The sequence below is a fragment of the Dipteris shenzhenensis genome, chromosome 21, assembly GCF_047967505.1.
Source record: "Dipteris shenzhenensis isolate YYH24624 ecotype China chromosome 21, Dip_SZ_1.0, whole genome shotgun sequence".
Taxonomy (NCBI): Eukaryota; Viridiplantae; Streptophyta; class Polypodiopsida; order Gleicheniales; family Dipteridaceae; genus Dipteris; species Dipteris shenzhenensis.
In genome coordinates, this window is record NC_141616.1 from 54233060 (window position 1) to 54254677 (window position 21618).

Below are 21618 nucleotides of genomic sequence, written 5' to 3' on the forward strand. Positions count from 1 at the left end.
CCACATGATTCTAAAAAGAGCATAAAAGTTGCCCCAAGGTGGGCTAAAAGCAAGAAAGCTTAGCTTTTGTAAAAGTAGCTTTAGAAAAGAAGGTCTAGCTTTAGCTAGGCCAAGTCTATAAAAGAAGGGGCCTCAGAGCTCCTAGATTCATTCAAGGTTGTACTTAGCTCCATGCTTTTCTTAGAGCCAGTTGTATGAAGTTTATTTCTATTGCAATAAAGACCTTCGGGGGATCTCGCCCTTATTTGTGGGCCCTAGTGAGGTGTACTGTCTTCTTCTCTTTCTCCCCCCCAATCGACTACTCTTGATGCAAGTTACCTTTTCCGTTTCTCCACAACCTGCCTTTGTGATGCCAATGATAACAACTTGAGAATCTTCAACCGGCCGTGCGCTTGAGCTATCTAGAGGAAGAGAGATCCTATTGCGATTAATATTCCAACCTTCCCGAGGGCTCTAGAACTGCTGCAATTTGTACCAGGAAGCCAGAACCGGATTGCAATTTGCTCTAGATGCCCGTTTTTTGCTGCGATTTGATCTCGGGCTGTCAGTACGGATTGCGGATAGCTTACGAGAGCTTCTGGCTGTTGCGATTTTGTGTCTGGTTTGTTTCAGCTATGGTCCTTCATGACCAATTTTTGTCTATGGGAGCTGCTTTGACATCCTTTTAGTTAGCAGCATTGATTCTTAGCAAGCTTCCACCGGCATATGATATGGTCTCTCGAGCATTGCGGTTCCAGGTCACGTCGAACCGGGTGGTTTTTGATGACCTATGCTCCCTGTTGCTTGAGGAGGAGTCAGTTTTGTTCTCCTATGGCAAGTTGCAGGTCACTTCAAGTGGCGGCAAGGTCCTCACATCTTAGCACAAGGCTAAGTAGAATAGGAGTAGATGCTACAAGTGTGGCAAAATAGGACATTTGGCAAGAGACTGCAAGTCCAAGGGTAAGTCTCATGACCAAGAGTCATCATTGGACTTTGACCAGTCAGGTGGTTGTAGGTGACTCCAGGTGGCGGCGAGGCCCTTACATCTCAGCACAAGGCCAAGAAAATAGGAGCAAGTGCTTCAAGTGTGGCAAAAGAGGATATTTAGGGTAAGTCTTCGGACCAAGACTTGTCATCGTACTCTGGTTAGTCAGGTGGATCCAAGGTAGTAACGGTACCTTGGGGTTGGCCATATGGCAGCCCTTGGGTCGGCCACTGCGAGACCTTTATAGCCCTCCTCCATTGTTGATATCTTCTGGAGCTTGTGTTCTCTCCTCTGATTAGGGTTTTCCCTTGTTGCAATAGACAGATGCCATTGGATCTGATCTCTCTGTCTCTCTCTTCTCTCACTCTCACACACACGCATGCACGCACGCTTCCGCACTTCTCTACTCTCACAAACGTAGGTGTTGGAATAAAGCTTGATGTATGTAGATCATCCTGATAGTGAAACAACCATTAGATGTCTTCGTCTGATACAGAAAACGTTGATATGCTATGGCATAGGCAGAAAGAGAAGATGGCATTCTACAAAAGAAAGATTAACCCCATGTTGATAAATGTTTCACTTGTTTCCAACATGGACACCAAACTCTGGCACTCCTATGCATGCACACAATATGATGTCCCTAACCAGCCAGCACCCGATCTCTCGCATGCACCATGTTCTACATCCTGCACAGTTTTTACAGCCAGTGGTGTGTAAAACACGCAGCCCTGATGCAGCAGGAGATGACGTCATCACAGCAGATTGGGATAGATAGAGCACAACGACAGTCACGAATTTCTACGTTTTTGAGTCAGCCCAAGATATAGAGGAGTGGAGGAGGAGGAGATAGCTGGCATGAGGACCGAGTGGATCAATGGGAAGAGACGACGCGGAGCCTGAGAGGCAAAGACCATGCATGACCAGAGCACGTACTTTGTAGGGTTCAGCCTATCTCAGCTCTCCTCCAAGGGGACCAACATAGCCCATCGGATACAGAGATATTTTCGCTGCACATCGGAGAGTCACCATGGCACCTGGATATGTCTTTTGAACACTAGTTTTGAGTTTTGAGTTTTTTAAGTTTTTTATTGAGTCTATTTAGATATATCTCAGCAAGGGCCTTAGTGAGTCCTTTGCTTCAGCCGGCCTGTTGCAGTCCTTCCCTGGCCCTCTATCTGTGCACGGCCTGTTGTAGCCTCTGCTCAAGTCTGCACCTTCCGGCCTACTTGTAGGCCTTCTATGTTTCCATTTGGCAGCCCTTTGTGGCTGTGTCTATTGTGTCTTGCTCCAGCCCATTGGCCTTTTAACCAAAGTCCCATGGCTGGCTGATGCATCTATCTTCCAAAGTTCCACCATTCGATCCTTGCCTTTACTGTCCCACTTACTTTGTTGCTAAACTTGCTTAACATGGAAGTCTACTTGGGCCCATTTCACAAACCTGGCCCATTTCACAAACCTTGTGAAGGCATTGTTTGTGTTCACTGTTAACATAGGGCTCCCCCTTCCAAAGGTACCATAGGGCTTCCCCTTTCAAAGGTACCATACCTGCCTTAGCCAGTGCAATGGGGTATGGCATGTGCACCCCAATCCCTAGCTCCTTTGTGAGAGTATTTTTTTGCACTGCCTTCACTTTCTTATAGTATTCGACCAGTGAGTCTTGGACTGCATGTAATTGTTGTCCCAATCATCATAATCTTAGTTTAAGCAATATTCACTCGTATCTCAGAGATTGTCAAAATTGGCCTAGGACATCCAAGTGTCGTTATAGGCCATAGTTGTCCTTTGCAAAGAAGACCACATCATCTGCATATAATATGAGAAGAAGAGCATAACTGACCCACCGGAGTCTGGATCCCTGCTCCACAGTCTTGCCTGATCCATTCCTCTAGCTCATCAATGATCTACTGAAGGGAGTTAGGGAGCAGCCCTGTTTGACAACAATGTAACTATTGATTGCTGTCATCAAACGTCTTGCCAATTGTGCCAGACTTCTTTACACATTTGGAAAGTTTCCTCGCTCAGTGGTTAGAAAGACAATCAGGTTTTTAACCTTTTTCCCATGGTATAGTGTGAAACGCTTTCTTGGAATCCACAAAGTAGAAGTATAACTCATTGCTCTTTCCCTCAGCCCTCTGCTGCAATCTTGTTGTGAATAGATGTCTAAGAGTGTTTTGATCAGAAACCTTTTTGGGATAGGGCCCTTACACTGTTAGCTTCTGGCGGTTCATGTTTTCTGCTAAAAAACTGTACCAATCAGTTTGGCCATTAGTTGGCTGATTATGATCGTGCCAATTCAATGATTTCCTGCTAAAAAGTCTACCGGTCAGTTTGGCCATTAGTTAGCTGTTTATGATCGTCCTTTAGTTTCTTTCATCTATTTTGGTCACTTGCTTTTATAGTGGGTACAATTTTGTTGATTTATCATACATTTGGGAAACCTTCCCCTATTATTTTGTTCACTATATGATCTTCTCTCGTAGTCTCCCCTCCCAGATATTTGACTGCACTAAAATTATTGCTGTACAGTGGCACATGTTATTATGGAATACTCTTCCTCATTCTGGTTTCCCTGTTGAATGCATAACAGGAATTGTACCATGAGCTGCATGCATTGGACAGATTTGAAACAGATTACCGGCGCAAGCTTCAAGAGGAAGAGCAGCTGAATACTTCTCAGAGAGGTGAAAATTCTGTCTTTAAGTAAAATATTATATAGTTATCGAGACACTTGTTTTTTAGTGGTGGGAGGGGGGGGGGGCAGCGTAGATTGGGGGAACTTGAAATGAAGACGGTAATCCTAGCTCCAGATCTGCAAGCTCTGTAGAAATGCTGCATATTTTGTCGTCTACAGAAACTCTAATAAATTTTTTTGCAAGCTATGTATCGAACACTGATGCTGCTTACTGTAGTTGTGCTTCTTCAATCACGTTTGATCTGCTGCTATTTCTTTCTCTATGTAAGGCAAGTTGGAACATTTATAATGGATTTGCAGGATTCAGCCCCCTATTTAAAAAGCAAATAATGCACCGATGAAAGCTTGCAGAGTCGTGGCATTATGTGGAGGTTTGTTATACTGATGATTTCTTTCTTGGATTTGTAGGGGACAGTCTTGCTATTCTGAGAAGTGAGTTGAAAAGCCAAAAGAAACATGTAAAGAACTTGAAAAAGAAATCCTTGTGGTCCAAGATCTTGGAAGAGGTATCATGTCAATGAAGATCTGATAGGGTTGATGGTTTTTGGTCTTTGGATATACGGGTTTGGCATGTGGGTACCTTTCTTTAGTTTTGAAGGGGGCTTGGAATGTATTGCAGGCTATGGAGAAGCTTGTGGATATTGTATATTTTCTTCATCAGGAAATTCAGAATGCATTTGGTGATGCAGGTACTGCTATTGCAATTCCAGCCATTTTAATTCATCCCTTTTATTTCTGCTACCTGACAATAGAACAGCTGCCTCTTGTAGATGCATAATTATTTACTGAGATTTTGACCTGCCATGCCAAACTTTTTTATGTTGAGTGTTCTTCGTGGATGCTTGGAAAAATGACTTCACAGTGGTGTGTTCTTCCAGGATACATGATGTGTTGAAAGCATTTTAGCACCTGACATTTTGAATGTATGGCATGATGCATCATGACATAATCCAAAAATGAGCGTGGTATACAAGTGTACAAGCTACTTCAAGAATCACATTTCTGAGGAAAAGACCCACAAGTTCCATTAACAGCTTATGTTGTTATTGGATTTTTTGTTCTTTTTCTCAAAAATGCAATTCTTGAAGTAGCTTATAATTAATTAAAAAAAAGTACTTCTATGAAGTATTGCCAAAATACATAGAATCAGGATAAGATCTTGTGGAAGCCTCATACACAATTATGCAGAAAAGAAATGAGGCTGGCGTAGCCAATTCGGAGAGTAGAAGGGCCATGAAGGCCCTGTGGCTGTGTATGTGAAGAACAAACCATGATCCCACTCTCATGAAAGAAGCTCTCTTGGCTCTGAGGAACTGTGAATCTTGCCCCATGGGTGTGTACAATAGCTTGCCAGATGATTAAGAGTGACTGAAAGGTATAGGTCTGAGTCCATTGTAGGCCTTTGTGCCTCTAGATCTCCAAATCTGTCATGCAGTATGACCGGCAATGCTCTCCCAAGCTGACCTATAGGAGGAGGCTGAGGTTTGTGCAAAGAAACAGGCACGGCATCTAGCTGAGGAACTCCTCTTACAATGTCAGATGAGAATGGCCCTGTTGGAATCAGCTTCCTGAAAGATCTGAGGACTGGACTGCATGAGCCCAGTCAAAGGACCACAAGTAATGTAACATGTTGCCAAGGAAGTGTGCAATGCCCTCCCACATCCTGGCCTTTCTATAACCCCAAATGCAATGTTGAATTGACTCTAAGATGAGGGCAATGCACACCAAAGGTCTATCTCCAGATGTCCACTGCGAGTACACCATGATAGAAGGGCTAGCAAAACATGGAAATCTATCTCTTCCAGCAGGAACTCCAAGGTCCCCTCTAAGAAAAGGGTTTGCATGGGCAAGGTGATATCAAATGTCTCCCATGCCCTCTCCGGGTAGGTATCCTTTGTAGGCTCTTGAATTGGCCTCATTTGGCATTCCACAGTGTAGTTGAAGATAGATAGTGTCCTATAGGGAGATGCTGCACCGATCCATTGCCACTCCCCAGGATCTTATGGTAGGCACTGGAGTGGGCATCCACCATAGAGCAAAGCTACTATGGATAACCCACGACAAGCAACGGCTGAGGATCTGCCGTTATTAAAGCCGGCCGCTTTGATCGTGTGAAGAATAGCGTACACAATCGGCTCTTGCTCTCTCAATCAGATAAATCTTGGACACGACATGTCCAATTATAATGGTCCTGTAGTTCTCTGGGCTCATGGGATCCCCTGCCTTGTGGATGGGTGAGATAGTGTTAATGGTCCAAGTGTGTGGAAATTCCAAACAAACCGCTTCATTAAAAAGCTTTGCTAATATCGGGGCTAGGAGGTTAATCCCATATGCAATGAACTCAGTACATAGTCCCTCATGATCCTTCGCTCGGCCATTATGAAGTTTCATTACAGCATCCTTTACCCCTCCTCTAGTGAAGAGGGTGCAGGATGTGGGACGAGGCATGTGTGAGAGGCTAGGGACTGGCTGATTTGGGATGTCATAAAGTGTGCGTGCATAATCAAACCAGATCTGGGTGTCAGTGAGTGGCGGAGGGGACCGTCCTTCTAGAAATCTCCGCTAGAAGTCCTTAGAGTTGTTACTAAACAAAATGTTTAGTAGCTCCTCCTCGTTTCGACGGACGAAGTCTAGTTTCTTCCTTCGTACTAATCTACGGTATTCACGTAGCGTATCTGGTGCACTCGGAAGACTGTTTTTGGTTTCGAATCTGAGTTGACGGCGTAAGGCCTTACACTCATCATCGTACCAACTATTACAGGGTACAGTTCCAGGGGGTGGTGGGTGGGTGGAGCGAGTGGTGTGGGGAAAGGCGTGAATGGCAGCCTCGTGTAGTGAGCGGGTGACAAGGGCAGCATGATCCTCTAAAAGGGGTATGAAGTCAATATAAGCGAGAAGTATGTATAGACGGCCAGAGTAAGAAGGTGAGTGATCCCGATCAAAGCGTATATCGTGGTAGGTGGAGTAAGCCCTGAGTGGGGTGGAAGGTGCTGTGCGAGGGAAGGTGGAGATGCGAAAGAAAAGGTATATGTGATCAGCCCCTGGGGGGAGAGGTGCTACAGTGAAGTCAGTAATGTGAGATGTGAAGACAGGGGATCCCATGATGTAATCAACAACACTGGAGCCCCCCCCATGTGGAAAGCATGTGAAACCACCTGAAGCGGGCCATCTGTCAAGACCATTATAGATAATGAGATCATGTATTCTGCCCAGGTCTAATAGGGCCTGCCCATAGGATGAAAGTGGACCTCGCCTGTTAGCCGAAACCCGTAGCATACCTGGCTCCTCAAGGTCAACATCTGCCAGTAGAGTGGAATCATCTTTGAAATCAAGAAGTGGTACCTGACGGGTCCTTGTCCTCGCGTTGAAGTCCCCCACTAGAAGACTTCTCCGCGGCTAGAAAAGTCAACAATGGACTGATAAAGGACAGCAAATGGGGATCTCTGATCATCACCTCGAATATCTCTGGCAAAGTGGGAGGTCTCCGGGGGGAAGTAGCAAACTGCGACAAACAAATCCTGGCTATCCATGTGTCGTATCCGGATCCAAAGAAATCTGGAATGTGTATCTCTCTGCTCTACTGAAATGATCCCCCGAAGTGTGGATCTGAAAAGGACTGCAACTCCACCTGAACCTCGAACTCCTCCTGTACCCCTCTTCTCATCTCTATAGGCAGACTCCCATGTATATCCGCTGACTATTGGGAGAGGGCGCTCTGGACTCCGATGTGTCTCTGTATAGAAGACTATGTCGTGGCCTGTATAGGATTCCGAGAAGTTCCCTGGTTTTGACCATAAGGTACCATTACAGTTCCAAATGGTGCAAGACAGGGTCTCGGATATTTGAGTCTCATAGACCCCGCTTCCCTATGTAGGGGAGGGGACAGGTGTCCTACGGGGGCCTGTAAGAAGTCGTACCTCTCGTACGACTGCCCACTTCCCCTCCTTTCGGGCCTGATCCCGCTGCTGCAGCAAAGAGTGCCTCTCCTCAACCTGTAGAGGTGTGAGATCCTCATCCATAGAGATCGTTGGCTGATCTCGAAGGACTGACCTGCATCGTAGAGCTGAAAGTCGCGCCTGAGTGTCATGAAATCGTATGATCAGGGGTTGCTCTCGGTTGGGATCTCTCCCCACCCGCCATGCCCTCTCTATTCTGTGCTCAGCCACACCCAGGGTAGCGGTCACGAACGCAGTCGCATCTACCATCTCGGTGTAGCCTCAGTGCGTGGGATCCCGCGTACTCTGATGTTGAGAGCCTTACTGGCTCTCTGCTGCTGCTCCATGAGGGTAGCCGGAACGGTGACCCTTGCGGGTTCCCGTTTGGCCACGTCAACCCATCTAGAAGTCTCCACAATAGCAGATTGCATGCTCGCAATTTGTGCCTCGACCACCGGGGTACTCACTGAGACAGTGTGTGGCTGTGACCTCCTGTCGGAGCTGCATGATATCGTGTCTGAGTCCCTGAATAAGATCCGCCTGCTCCCGAATGGCCCTAGCCTGCTCCTGTATGATGCGGCTCTGCTCCAAGTTGAAGCGGACTTGCTCCTGTGCGAAGCGAGCCAACTCCATCTCACGCTCACGAAAATTATGTATCTCCGTGAGTAGGGTCTCACGCGCCTCTAGTGTGTCAGTCCACCCATGTCCATGCTGAAACTGTGGTGCGTGTGGCATGAAAGAGTGGGACTGAGTTCGAAAACTGGATGGTGGCTGAGTGAGGAACGGAGATGACAGTGGAATGTGTGAGGCAGTCCCAACGGGGTGTGGGAGGATGGGCTGACTGAGAGGGAGAGGGGAGAGTGAAGCATAATGCGGCACAATGTATGACACCTCGGAAGTAGGTGTCAAAAGCTGTGTGAGTTGTAACAGGAGAAGAGGGAAAGGGAACAACAACCGGCGCCATGGGCATGAGTATGTCACTGATCGTAGATGTAGATGGAGCTGAGACTGGAACTAGAGCTGGGCCTGAAGCGGGGACTGAAGTCGAAGTAGAGATAGAGATAGAGGGAGCTGAGGTTGGAGCTGAAAACGAAACTGACACTGTAGCGGGAGTTGAGGTTGAGGTTGAGGTAGAGGTAGATGCTGAAGAAGCTGAGGCGGGTCCTAACTTTGCCTTGCTGTTTACCCCGAGTCCACTTCGGTTGTAACGTGTGTTCACATCCTCCAAATTCAGTTGTGTCGTTTGCTTTTTTGTTGTTGTTGTTATTTTCGTCTTTCTTGGCTTTGTCCTGCATTCTCTTGGGGTGCGGGTGCAGATCGTAGTGTTAATGTTCAACCGGGAGCGGGAGCAGCAGTTCCCCCCCCATAATGGGAGGCACGTCCAGTGCGAGGTGGTGGAGAGGTAGTGCGGAAGCCTGAAGTGGAGAGGCAGCCAAGAGGTGGAGGAGGAGGAGAGGCTTTTTTTTTTTGGGGGGGCCCCTTACGGAAAAGAGACCCAAAAAAAAGAAAAAAAGAAAAAAAAGAGTAGCGGGGAGCGAAAGGGGGGGGGGTGCGGTTAGCTGCAGCTGCAGCAGCGCCCAAGCGGGGGGGGGGTAGCGGAGGGCTGAGCGGGGGGTAGTGGGGGGGCTGAGCGGGGGGGCTGAGTGGGAGGGTTGAGGGAGGGGGTGAGCGGAGGGGTGAGCAAGGGGCTGCGGGGGCTGAGCGGAGGGGTGAGAGGAGGGGTGCGAGGGGTGAGTGGGGGGGGCTGAGTGAGGGGGTGAGCGGGAGGGTTGAGGGAGGGGGTGAGCAGGGGGGCTGAGCGGAGGGGTGAGAGGGGGTGAGCGGGAGGGCTAGGGCTGAGAGAGAGAGGAGGGGTCCAAGGGGTGAGCGGGGGGGCAGCGGAGGGGTGAGAGGAGGGGTGCGATGAGGTGAGCAGGGGGGCTGAGCGAGGGGGTGTGCGGGGGGGCTGCTGAGCGAGGGGCTGCTGAGCGTAGGGAGCTGAGGCGTAGAGAGGAAGGAGGGGCAGCGGGGGTGAGAGGGGGGGAGGAAGGAGGGGCAGCGGGGGGGAAGAGAAGATGGTAGGTCTGAATAGAGGGACAAAAGGAGAGGTGTGGAGAGAAAGGCTGCTGAGTGAGAGGTAGAGGGGACATAAGAGTGGTGGAGAAAAAAGGGAGCTGTGTGGGGAGTGAGGAACTGTGACCCTCTCCTATGGGGGGCAGGCTGAGGGCGGTGGTAACGGGGGTAGTGGGTACACTGGTAGGGGAAGCAGTGATCGGAGTCGAGCTTATAGCTGCGGTAGAAAGAACTGCATTGGTGCCCATGGCACCTGATGTTTTCAGGACTGGCTGGCTATCAATTGCTAGTCCAATCCTGGAAATATGCTTTGCGAGGTCTCCCACAATTGGCTTCGGAGACTATTTGGGTTTGTGGGCCATGGTGGGGGCTTGTTTAGGTGCACGATAGGTTCCTGCAGAGGCAGGGCGCGTTTTTTATTGCTGTAGGGTGCGCAGGCCTGCGCAGGGCCAGTGGCAAGCCAAAGCTTGCAGCTCGCTGTGGCCTACAGATCAGATTAGAGTGGAAGAGGCAACAGGCGGCCAGGGGGAAAAGCAGCAGGTACACGAGGGTCGAGCAGCAGATGGCGCAAGAGAGGTCGAGCAGATGGTGGCGCAGGTGGCGAGGTAGGTCGGTGATGGACTGATGGCGGGTAGGGCGATGGCAGGCTGATAGCGAGCAGGGTGAGTGGCGGGTTGATGGAGCAGGGCGAGGGCGGACTGGTGGAGCAGGGCGAGGGCGGGACTGATGGCGAGCAGGCTGACGGCAGGCTGATGGCGCAGGTGGCGTTGAGGTCGATGGCGGGCGAGAGAGGTCGAGGGCGAGGGCGTCGAGGGCGATGGCGGGTGAGAGAGGTATGGCGCAGGTGGCGAGGGCGAGGGCGGGCTGATGGCGAGGGGCTGTCGAGGGCGAGGGCGAGGGCGAGGGCGAGAGAGAGAGAGAGAGAGAGAGAGAGAGAGAGAGAGAGAGAGAGAGAGAGAGAGAGATTAACGTCCACAGAAGGCCTCGCGGGCCTATGGGACAAAGTGACACCAAAGAGAAAAACTCATACAAGCCACAAGGGGCTGAGGCAAAGGGTGCGCTAAGACCCTTTGCTGAGTACTGTGCTGAAATAAAAAGAGCTCAATGACTCAAACAAAAACAAGTACAAAAAATAAATAAATATATCATATCATATCATATCATGTGCTATCTGCGATCGGCAACAGGTTGAGAGCTGAAACTGGACTGGAAACTCAAAAACCAAAATCGAAGCCGAAACCGGGCACTGTGGTGGCTTGTCTATGAGCGGTGAAAATGTCTTGAATCTGAGTTTGTCTGGCTGTCTCATACTGTGGCATCGGGGGGGGGGGGCGTGGTCTCCTCGATCTCTGAACCCGTTGAGCTATGTTCCGAGTGACCCCTCGTCTCGGGTGGTCCCCTCTGAGGAAAGCTGTGATAGGGCGAACCTCAATCGAGTGTGCTTTGGGTGGTCCCCGTGTCGTGGGTGGCCTCTGTAGTCCTCTCTCGGTAATCCAGACTGCCCGCATAGTAGCTAGCTCCTCCTCCTCCACCCCATTGTGTCTTGGAGTTGGCTCGAATGCATAGAAATCTGTGACGTGCCGCTGTCTGTGGTAAGCCTCTGCATCCTGTGGTGTGATCGCCTCCTACTGCTCTGTGATCTGTCGTAGCAAGGTCTCCCTGTGTCGGCGCATCTCAAGCAGGTAGAGGCCAATGCAGACCTGGTCATGGAAATGGATCAAGCGTGATAGTGGGCCGAAGCCACTCCTGTCTTAATAGAGGTAGTGGTATCGTCCCCGGATCTCGTAGTAGGTTGGCCAAGTGCAAAGAAAGTGTTCCTCTATCTCAACCACTCCCAGTGTGCATAGCGTGCAGGTCCGCTGCTCTCTAGGTACACATGCTGCTCTCCCAGTCTCAATCCTCAGTTGATGGGATGAAACCCGCATCTGCCCAATGGTGATCCTCAGCGCATGTGAGACTCTTCTGTGCTCGAGATATAGGGGTCTGACGATGAATCCCTCCTCTGAGACAATTCATGAAATTGTCACGGTAGAATTGTGTCTTGGTGGGGAGCTCCTGATCTCCCCCCTAAGCTCGAGACGTGTGGAGCTGGAGAAGATCTAACCGTATGATACGGTTAATCTCATCTCGCGGGATCGACTCAGGGGGTGCATCCAAACTATATTGAAAGGGGGGAAGCTTGTCCGTTTGAATCCCGTGTCTGGCAAACCATGTGGATATACGTGCATACCATGTGTCTGCCCCACCCTTAGCTAGTCGTTTGGATGACTCCAGAGCCAACCTCGGCAGTCTCCAATGGGGTAAGTCCCAGACTCTATGGATGAAAGTCGTTTTTTGAAAGATGGCATCAAGCTGTAGTGGTGTCATGGCGAACTCTGCCTCTACTATCTCATGCGGGACCGAGGGCTTGCTCCGAATCATCCTAGATCCCATGGTCACCTGTAACTGCTCAAATGTCTTCCACATTGCTATCGGTAGATCACATCCCCAGAAAGGTGCTGCATACATGGTAGTCGGTCGCACTAGTGTATCGAAAAGCCAGCACTTCGTCGGTGGATCCTGGAGTGTGCTTGGAAACACTATCTCTCCAATCGGGCTAGAGCACCCCGTCCCTGTGTGAGTCCTGGCTGGGCTGCATGTGTCATAGTGAAAAGGGGTCGTGTGAAGACTGCTCCCAAATATGTGTATGACTGCACTATCTCCATTGGCTCGGTTCGATAAGTGAAATTGAGTCGTCGGATTACTGCATATGAGGTGTTGAAGACCATAACCTTGGTCTTCCCAATTGACTGTCAGGTCTCTCTCTCTACAGAACACCTGTAGGGCCTCCAAGTGTCTTTGCAGCCCCTCGGCTAAGGATGAGATGAGGACTATCTCATCAGTGTATAGCAATATATGTATCATGAGATCGGTCCTTTGCCCCCTAGGCGGTCTATGAAAGAGGTGATCTCATCAATGTACAGCCCGAAGAGAGTCGGTGAGAGGGGACATCCTTGCTTCACTCCAATCGTACTCTTGACCCAATCCGATAGGCCTCCTGGGACACAAACTCGGCCTCTGACTGACTCATATCACCCCCCATATCAGTGTCTCTGGAATCTGCAGCTCATGTAACCTCCTGATCATGCAGGATCGTGGGACAGTGTCAAAGGCCTTTTGAAAGTCTACAATGCATGTGTAGACTTTCTGCATGTGTAGACCTCGCCTCCTCAATGATCGCCCTCAAAGTGAAGATGTGATCTAGAGTAGAGTGTTGTCTCCGAGATCTTGCCTGTCCTAGTGCCTGCTGCCCCCTAGCCTCTTTATGACTGCTGAGTTCCCTCTCTAGAACTGATCCATAAATCTTGGCGAGAGTGTGGCCAATCATAAGGGTTTGATAGTTCCCCGGCTTTGTGTATCGGTACAATAGTGGTGGTACTCCAAGAAGGTGGAAATCCGTGACAAACAGCCCAGTTGAACATCTGTGCTAGGATCGGGGCTAGGATCTCCTGTCCATGTGCAAAGTGCTCAGTCCGAAGGCCCTCGTGGTCTTGCGCTCTCCGATTGTGTAGACGGCGAAGTGCAGCCCGTACATTCTGTGTGGTGAACAGATGACAAGTGGTGGGCCTAGGCGTGGAGGACATATTCGGCGGTGTCTGCATCTGGGCATCATAGAGGGAGCATGCATATGTGTGCCACACATCTGGGTTAGAAATGGGGATAGGTGGCTTCCCCTCTGATAGAAATCCCCATCTAGTGGTCGGGTTTCCTCCTCGGGACCATCTGACAATCTTATCCATCCTATGTGTGAGGAAAGCTCGTCTCTTAGGGTGCGTCAGTTGTCGATAGATCCTCTGTGCTTCAGGTGGCGTCAGAGGACTCAAAGTCTGCTACTGTGTGAAGTGGGCTCTCGCCTCTGTGCACTCGTCGTCGAACCAAGGGTTTTGAGGCATCTTCCCATCTCTGACCCGCCTGGATTGGGTCGTGGCAAAAGATCTAATAGCAGCGTCCTGCACCACTGAGACAAGGGTGTTGGAGGCGTTGGTGAGGTCTATGTCATCTTCAAGTATAGCCGGGATCTCCGTGGCTAGATGGCTCATGTATACTGGGTCAAGAGCACGGTCAAAGTGGATCTGAGTGCATGGGGGGAGCTCTCCCTGTGGTTGGCGTGGTGGTGGCGATATGGAAGGTCAAGTATGAGTGATCAGCTACGAGTGGGGAGGGGGTAATGGCGAAGTCGCGTATCCGTGAGACAAAGTCTAGTGGGCCTAGTAAATAGTCGACTGTACTAGATCCACCACCATGTGGGAAGCAAGTGAGTCTTCCAGAAGATGGCCATCTGTGAAGGCCATTAAAGATGATCAAGTCATGGATTGCCCCCAGCTTAAAAGCAGATGTTGTCCATACCCTGTCACGTGGGGGGTATTTGCAGAATGCCTTACTATCCCAAGCTCAGCTGCATCTAGTTCCGGGACTATGTGTGGGTCTCTGTCATCATCTGAGAAGTCAAGTAGGCCCACCTGTCTATTTCCTGTCCATGCATTGAAGTCCCCTGGAAGCACTTCTCTCCAGTCGGGCCAGGGAAGCGTAACCTCTACTCAGGCGGGCTTGCATCGTCGATCTCATCGTGATATATATATATATATATATATGTGTGTGTGTGTGTGTGTGTGTAGAGAGAGAGAGAGAGAGAGAGATGTCCACGGGAGGCCTCATGGGCCTACGGGACAAAGTACACAGAAAAGCGAACTTATACAAGCCTCAGTGGGCTGAAGCAAAGGGTACGCTAGGACCCTTGCTGAGTATTAATCCATGCTAACAGAATCATAATTATAGAAAAAAAGTCAACTACATTTGCAGAGTGGGCCATATCAATCAATCAATCTATCTAGGTGCTGGGACGAAACCGAAGCCTGGTACAATGATGGCTCACTGGTGGGCTGCAAAGATGTCTCGTATCTGCATCTGTCGAGTTGTCTCGCGCTGCTGTGGGGGATGCGGTCTCCTCGCTCTCTGGGCTATGTCTAGGGTGACCCCTCGTCTTTGTCGGTCTCCCCTGAGGAAAGCTGTGATAGGTCGGACCTCAATAGAGTGTATCTTGGGGGCACTCTGTCGCACATGTGGCCTCTGCGCCCCTCTCTTAGTGGTACTGTGTCGGCTGCTCATCCAGACTGCTCTCATGTCGGCTAGCTCTACTCCTCCACTCCACTGTGTCTGGGGGCTGACTCAAATGTATGGAGGTCTGTGACGTGTCGCTGTGCCCGATCACCCTCTATGTCCTGTAGTGGTCTGACCATCCCCTGTTGCTCTCTGATCTGTCGTAGAAGCGTCTCCTTGTGTCGCTGCATCTCCATCAGATAAAGCCTGATATAGACTTGGTCATGGAAATGGATCAGTTGTGACAAAGGACCGAAGCCACTCCCCTCTAGGTAGAGACAGTGGTAGCGTCCTCGAATCTCGTAGTAAGCTGGGCAAACACAAAGAAAATGCTTCTCTGTCTCAACCGCCCCCAGCGTACATAGCGTGCAGACCCGCTACTCTTTGGGTATACCTGCTGCTCTCCCTGCCTCAATCCTCAGCTGGTGGGACAAAACCCGCATCTAACCAATGGCAATCCTCAGTGCATGGGAGACTCCTCTATCCTCGAGATATTGGGGTTTGATAATGAATCCCTTCTCTGATACTCTCAGAAAGTGGTCGTGATAAAACTGGGTCTTGGTGGGGAGCTCCTGGTCCTCCCCCCAAGTCCGGGATGTGTGAAGTTGGAGGAGGTCTAACCGTATGATACGGTTGATCTCATCTCGTGGGATCGACTCAAGAGGTGCATCCATGCTGTACTGAAAGAGGGGAAGCCTGTCCATCTGGATACCTTGCCTGGCAAGCCATGTAGATATGCGTGCATACCATGTGTCTACCTTGCTCTCTGCGAGTTGTCTGGATGACTCTAGGGCCAACCTCGAAAGTCTCCAAGGGGGTAAGTCCCAGACTCTGTCACTGTTTGAAAGATGGCATCAACTTGGAGAGGTGTCATGGCGAACTCTGCCTGTACTATCTCATGTGGAATTGAGGGCTTACATTGGATCATCTTGGATCCCATCGTCACCTGTAGCCGCCCGAAGCTCCTCCAGTGTGTCCTCGGAAGATCGCACCCCCAAAAAGGTGTTGCATACATGACAGTCAGCAGCACTAGTGTGTCGAAAAGCGACCCTTCGTCGGTGGATCTTGGAAGTGCGCCTGGAAACACTGCCGCTCTAGTCTAGCCAAAGCAATATGCCCTCGTGTGAGCCGTGCCTGGGCTGCATGTTTCATTGTGAAGATGGGTCTTGTGAAGACTACTCCCAAATATGTGTATGACTGCACTATCTCCATTGGTTCACCATGATGGGTGAAACTAATTCGGTGAGTCACTGCTCGTGAGGTGTTGAAGATCATAACCTTAGTTTTCCCAAGGTTGATCGTCAGGTCTCTCCCTCTACAAAACACCTCTAATGCCTCCAGATCTCTTTGCAGCCCCTCCGCTGAAGAGGATATAAGGACTATATATAGGGGCGCTAGAAGAGCAGGCGAGGAGGGAGGGGCTGGGGGCGATGGAGGGAGAGGCTTGTTGGGCTGGCGGGAGGGATTGGCAGAGGTGGAGAGAGAGAGTTGGTGGAGGTGGAGAGAGAGAGAGAGAGAGAGAGAGAGAGAGAGAGAGATTAACGTCTGCGAGAGGACTCGCGGGCCTATGAGACAAATGCAAAGCCAAAAGATACCTCATACAAGCCACTAAGGGCTGAAGCAAAGGGCTCACTAAGGCCCTTGTTGAAAGCTAAAGTGCTAAGCTAGTGAACAAAGTAGAAGTAGCAAAATATTGAGAGAGTGTCAGTTGCTCAGAGCTAACACTCCTAGTACATGCCCATATCCCATATATCCAGGTAGCCTAGTGGTTCTTTGATGATATGCGAGAAGCTCTCGTATCTGTGTTTGTCGAGCTCTCTCTCGATGCGGTGGAGGGATAGTCTCCTCGATCTTTGTATCCGAAGGGCTACATCAAGGGCGACTCCTCGTTCACCTCTAAGGAGGGCTGAGATGGACCAGACCTCGATCATGTGTGGCCCTTCTGTGTCGCATGTGGAGAGCGCGTCTGTCGTCTCGTAGCATCACGGTGGAGACTCCTATTGGTAGTCCATGATGCTCTCATCTCATCAAGCTCCTCTCCCTCAGTCTCGCTGGCAATTGACTCAGATGCATAGAAATCTGTAACAAGTGTCTGTGCTTTGTCAATCTCTGCGACCTGTCACCTCAATCTCCGTTGCTCTCTAGTCTGTCGCATCAGTATATCTCTTTGTTGTTGCATCTCAATCGGATAGAGCCCAACACAGACCTGATCGAGAAAATGGATCAACTATCTAAGTGGACCAAAGCCATGCCCCTCAGAGAGAGAGAGAGAGAGAGAGAGAGAGAGAGAGAGAGAGAGAGAGTCTATTAACGTCCAGTGGAGACCAAAAGGTCTATGGGACAGCAAGAAACCCTCTGCAAAACCAACCCACATTATTTTAGAGTACCTACATAACAGTCTGAAAGAGTAAAGAGTGAGTCTTTTGGTTTTGATTTAAACTCTCTGATTAGAGCTACGCCTTCACAGTATACTGCCCATTTTCCATCCTTTTTGGCAGCCTTGACTTTAGCTAATTCAGTTGCCTTATTCTTGAGTTGAGTCTGTGTAAGCTCCTTTGCTATCCATACTTTGGTACCCTTCAGCTTGTAAGATTGTTGAAGGAGCTTGATCCGCATATCTTTTGACTTCAGTGTAAGGATTGCATGACCTTTATAGTGCATAATAGAAATTGGCCTGGAGTCGTCATCATCCTGCTCATCATCATCCACCCATTCAATGTTGAGCAAGCTTGCTTTGATCTTTGTCAATATTTCACTATATGTGTCCTCCTCTTTGTACCAATCTTCTGGGAGTCCCCCTATTCTAATCTTAGGCGCATTATCACTTCTAGCTTCGTGTTCTTTAATATCTGCTTGCATATCAGACTTGCTTGCTTTGGTGTCTAGTTCCACAATCACTTCCTTCTTAGTAGTTTGTACTTCAATGAGAACAAGATCTTTGACTGTAGAGACTAGCTGCAAGGTAGGGGGGGAATCCTTACAAGATTCTACAGCCTCATTAATTACTGCCTCCTTACTAGGCCCTTCCAGAATGTGAAGTGGAGCCTTTACTTCTGCCAGTTCCAATCGTAGCTCTCTCACTGCCTGCTGAAGATAAAAAATCTGATCCTGTTGCCCAAGGATGGGTCGTTTGGAACCTTCTTGTTGGTAATTCCATGCATAAGGAGAGGGTGTCATGGTTGCAACTTGAGAGTACCGAGTCCTGATGGAGGTTGAAGGAGTTGAGGGGGACTTGGAGGAGAGGGTAGGCCAGTCCATAATTTGCTGTCTGTTGAACCCCCTAGCTGAAGCTAACCGCCGGGGTTGGGTTGGGGGTTTAGCCCAACTTCGGGTTAGGGTTAGTGTGTTTTCTGTTGGCTGAGGCGAAGGGCTTACGGGTGGTGGGCTGTTGACGGGTGACGGGCTGTATGGATGGAGAGGTACGGATGGGGCTGTACGGACGGGAGAAGGGGGGGGGAGAGAGAGAGAGAGAGAGAGAGAGAGAGAGAGAGAGGCAGAAAGGCTGAGCTGGTGAGGGGGGGCTGACGCGGAGAGGCTGAGTGGAGGGGAGGTGGACCGGGTGAGGGGTGGCTGAGGCGGAGAGGCTGAGTGGAGGGGCTAGTGGAGGTGTATGACGGGGGGGGGAGAGAGAGAGAGAGAGAGAGAGAGAGAGAGAGAGGATTATATATCACATCAAGACAGAGAGATGTTAATTGATGATATGCATGCAGGTGAGAGAGAGAGAGAGAGAGGATTAGATGTCACATCAAGACAGAGAGATATTAATTGATGTTATTCATGCAGGTGAGAGTATGCATTGCAAAAAAGGAAGCCCTAAGGGTGGGGCATCGGAGAGGCTGGGTGCTGCTGGTCTTTCCCTACACTATGCAAATATTATCAATCAGATAGATAGTTTGGTATGTACGATTTTCTATGATATCGATTTGACTACAGGGATCTCAGTAAAATTTTGTATGTTTTGAGTCTGTGTATAGCATGCTTTGTTAGGCTTATGGTGCATTGTTTATTATGTATTATGATTTTGTTCTATGTGACTTGCAAGATTATGATTTAGATAGGAGTACATGGTTTTGCTTGTACCCCATAGCATTTTCAGCGTTTTTTTGTTTAATGGGGATCATCAGGTTTTTCTTTGGTTGCTTAAGCACAAAACTTCATTTCAAAGCCCCATGGTTTTCTAAAATTGAAGAAACAACCTTGATTCTTGATTCGTGGGGATAGTCGGCATACTTACCTATGCTGCACATCCCTATGACTTTGAGTGTTTATTGTTTATGGGCATAATTAGGTTTTTCTTTGGTTGCTTAAGCACATGCATCTCATTTTAAAACCCCTCGATTTTTGAAAGGTGAAGAAACAACCTTGACTCTTGATGCGTGCGGATAGTAGGCATAGTTACCTATGCTGCACATCCATATGCCTGGGAGGTTGAGATAGTACTTGCGTGGTCCAAGAAGCAATGGTTTGTGAGTTGTTTCAATATTGTGTTCCTAATGGGACGTCGTAAATTGAGTGCTCTATGCGTGCTTGTGTGTGAGAGAGAGAGAGAGAAAGAGAGAGAGAGAGAGAGAGAGAGAGAGAGAGAGAAAAGAAAGAAAGATATATTACCGTCTGCAAGAGGCCTCGCAGGCTATGAGACAAAGTGCGAATCCAAGAAGTACCTCATACAAGCCACTGAGGGCTGAAGCAAAGGGTTTACTAAGACCCTTGCTAAGAACTAAAAGCTGAAAAACTGAAAGCAAAAGCTAAAACGCTAACATGCTTAGCTAGTGAACAAAATACTAGAGTAGCAAAGTAACTGGAGCATGTCAGGCGCTCAAGGCTAGCACTCCTAGTACGTGCTCAGGTTCCATATATCCAGGTAACTTGGTGGCTCTCTGATGAGATGTGAGAAGCTCTCGTATCTGTGTCTGTCGAGCTGTCTCGCGACGTGGGGAGGGTGTGGTCTCCTCGATCTTTGGATCCGGTGTGCTACGTTAAGGGTGATGCCTCGTGTCTGGCAGTCGCCTCTGAGAAGGGATGAGATAGACTGGATCTTGATCGTGTGTACTCTGGGCTCTCTCCGCGTCGCACGTGGAGTGTGTCCCTCGTGCACCTCTACTGTTGATCCATGATGCTCTCGTCTCATCAAGCTCCTCTCCCTCGGCTACGCTGGTAGCAGACTCTGCATAGAAATCTGTGACAAAAGTCAGTGATCTGTCGATGGTGACCTGTGGCATCAGCCCATGCTGCTCTCTGGCCTGTCGCATCAATGTCTCTCTGTCGGCGCATCTCAAGCAAGTAGAGCCCAACACAGACCTGATCGTGAAAATGTATCAATCGTGTGAGTGGGCCAAAGCCATGTCCCTCCTGAAAGAGGCAATGATATCGTCCTCTGATCTCATAGTAGACTGGGCAAACACATAGAAAATGTTCCTCTGTCTCGATCTCCCCCATTTGGTATAGTGTGCAAGTCCTCTGCTCTCTGGTTATGCCTGCAGCTCTCCCTACCTCAATCCGTAGATGATGTGATGAGACTCGTAGCTGACCAATGGTGATCCTCAGTGCATGTGAAACTCTCCTGTCCTCAAGATACTGAGGTCTGATGACAAGACCCTGCTCTGAGATCCTCAGGAAGTGATCACGATAAAACTGGATCTTGGTGGAGAGCTCCTCTCCGCCCGAAGCCCTAGATGTATGGAGCTGGAGGAGGTCCAACCATATGATACGGTTGATCTGATCTCGGGTGGTGCATCCAGGCTGTATTGAAAGGGAGGAAGTCTGTCCATCTGATTGCCGTGACTACCAAACCATGTGGATACCCGTGTGTGCCATGCTGTATCGACACCACTCTCTGCTAGTTGCCTGGAGGACTCTAATGCTAGTCTCGGTAGTCTCCACAGGGGTAAGGATCAAATTCTGTGGAGAAACGTCACTGTTTGGAAGATGGCATCAACCTGGAGGGGGGTCATGGCAAACTTTGCTTGTATAATCTGATGAGGGACTGAGGGTTTACTCCGAATCATCGTGGATCCCATGGTCACCTGTAATCTCTCAAATCTCTTCCATTCTGTCACTGAAATGTCGCTCCCCCAGAAAGGTGTTGCGTACATGGCAGTCGGTCTCACCAGTGTGTCAAAGAGCCAGCACTTCGTCGGGGGGGGTCGTGGAAGTGTGCCTGGAAGCATCGTCTCTCTAGTCGGTCCAGAGCACCCCGTCCTCGTGTGAGTCGTGTTGTACTTGCATGGATCATCGTGAAACCTAGTCCAGTGAACACTATCCCCAAATATGTGTAGGACTGCACTATCTCCACAGGCTCAACCCTCTCCGCCTAATCGAGTGGCAAAAGAAGTGATCTCGTCGATATAGAGCCCGAAGAGAGTTGGTGATAGGGGGCAGCCTTGCTTTACTCCGATGGTGCTCTCGATCGAGTTTGATAAGCCTCCTAGGGCGCGTAGCCTCCCTCTAACGGACTCATATAAACTCATGACTCCCCAAATCATGATGGCTGGGAGCTGTAGTTCTTGTAATCTCCTGATTAGGTGAGAGCGTGGGACAGTGTCAAATGCCTTACGAAAGTCTACGAAGCAAGTGTAGACTTTCTAATGCCTCGACTTCGCCTCCTCAATAATAGCCCTCAGGGTGAAAATGTGATCCAGGGTGGAGTGATGTCTCCGAAATCTTGCCTGCCCAGTGCCCGCTGTCCGTGGCTTTCTGTGTGACTGCTAATCTCCCTCTCTAGTACCGACCCATATATCTTAGCGCGAGAGAGAGAGAGAGAGAGAGAGAGAGAGAGAGAGAGAGAGAGAGAGCCTGCCCGCTGTCCGTGGCCCTCTGTTTGACTGCTGATCTCCCTC

At 49.5% G+C, this 21618-nt stretch overlaps 1 protein-coding gene across 1 annotated transcript in view; it reads left to right on the plus strand.

Annotated features, from left to right (window-relative positions):
* Nucleotides 1-21618, plus strand: part of LOC147889079 (protein PSK SIMULATOR 1-like) — a 64015-nt gene that overhangs the window by 26270 nt on the left and 16127 nt on the right. The window contains exons 5-8 of the mRNA XM_087392222.1: nt 3555-3648; nt 4068-4165; nt 4279-4348; nt 18566-18678. Coding sequence (XP_087248348.1) covers nt 3555-3648; nt 4068-4165; nt 4279-4348; nt 18566-18678 — 375 coding nt within the window. The remainder of the gene's footprint in view (nt 1-3554; nt 3649-4067; nt 4166-4278; nt 4349-18565; nt 18679-21618) is intronic.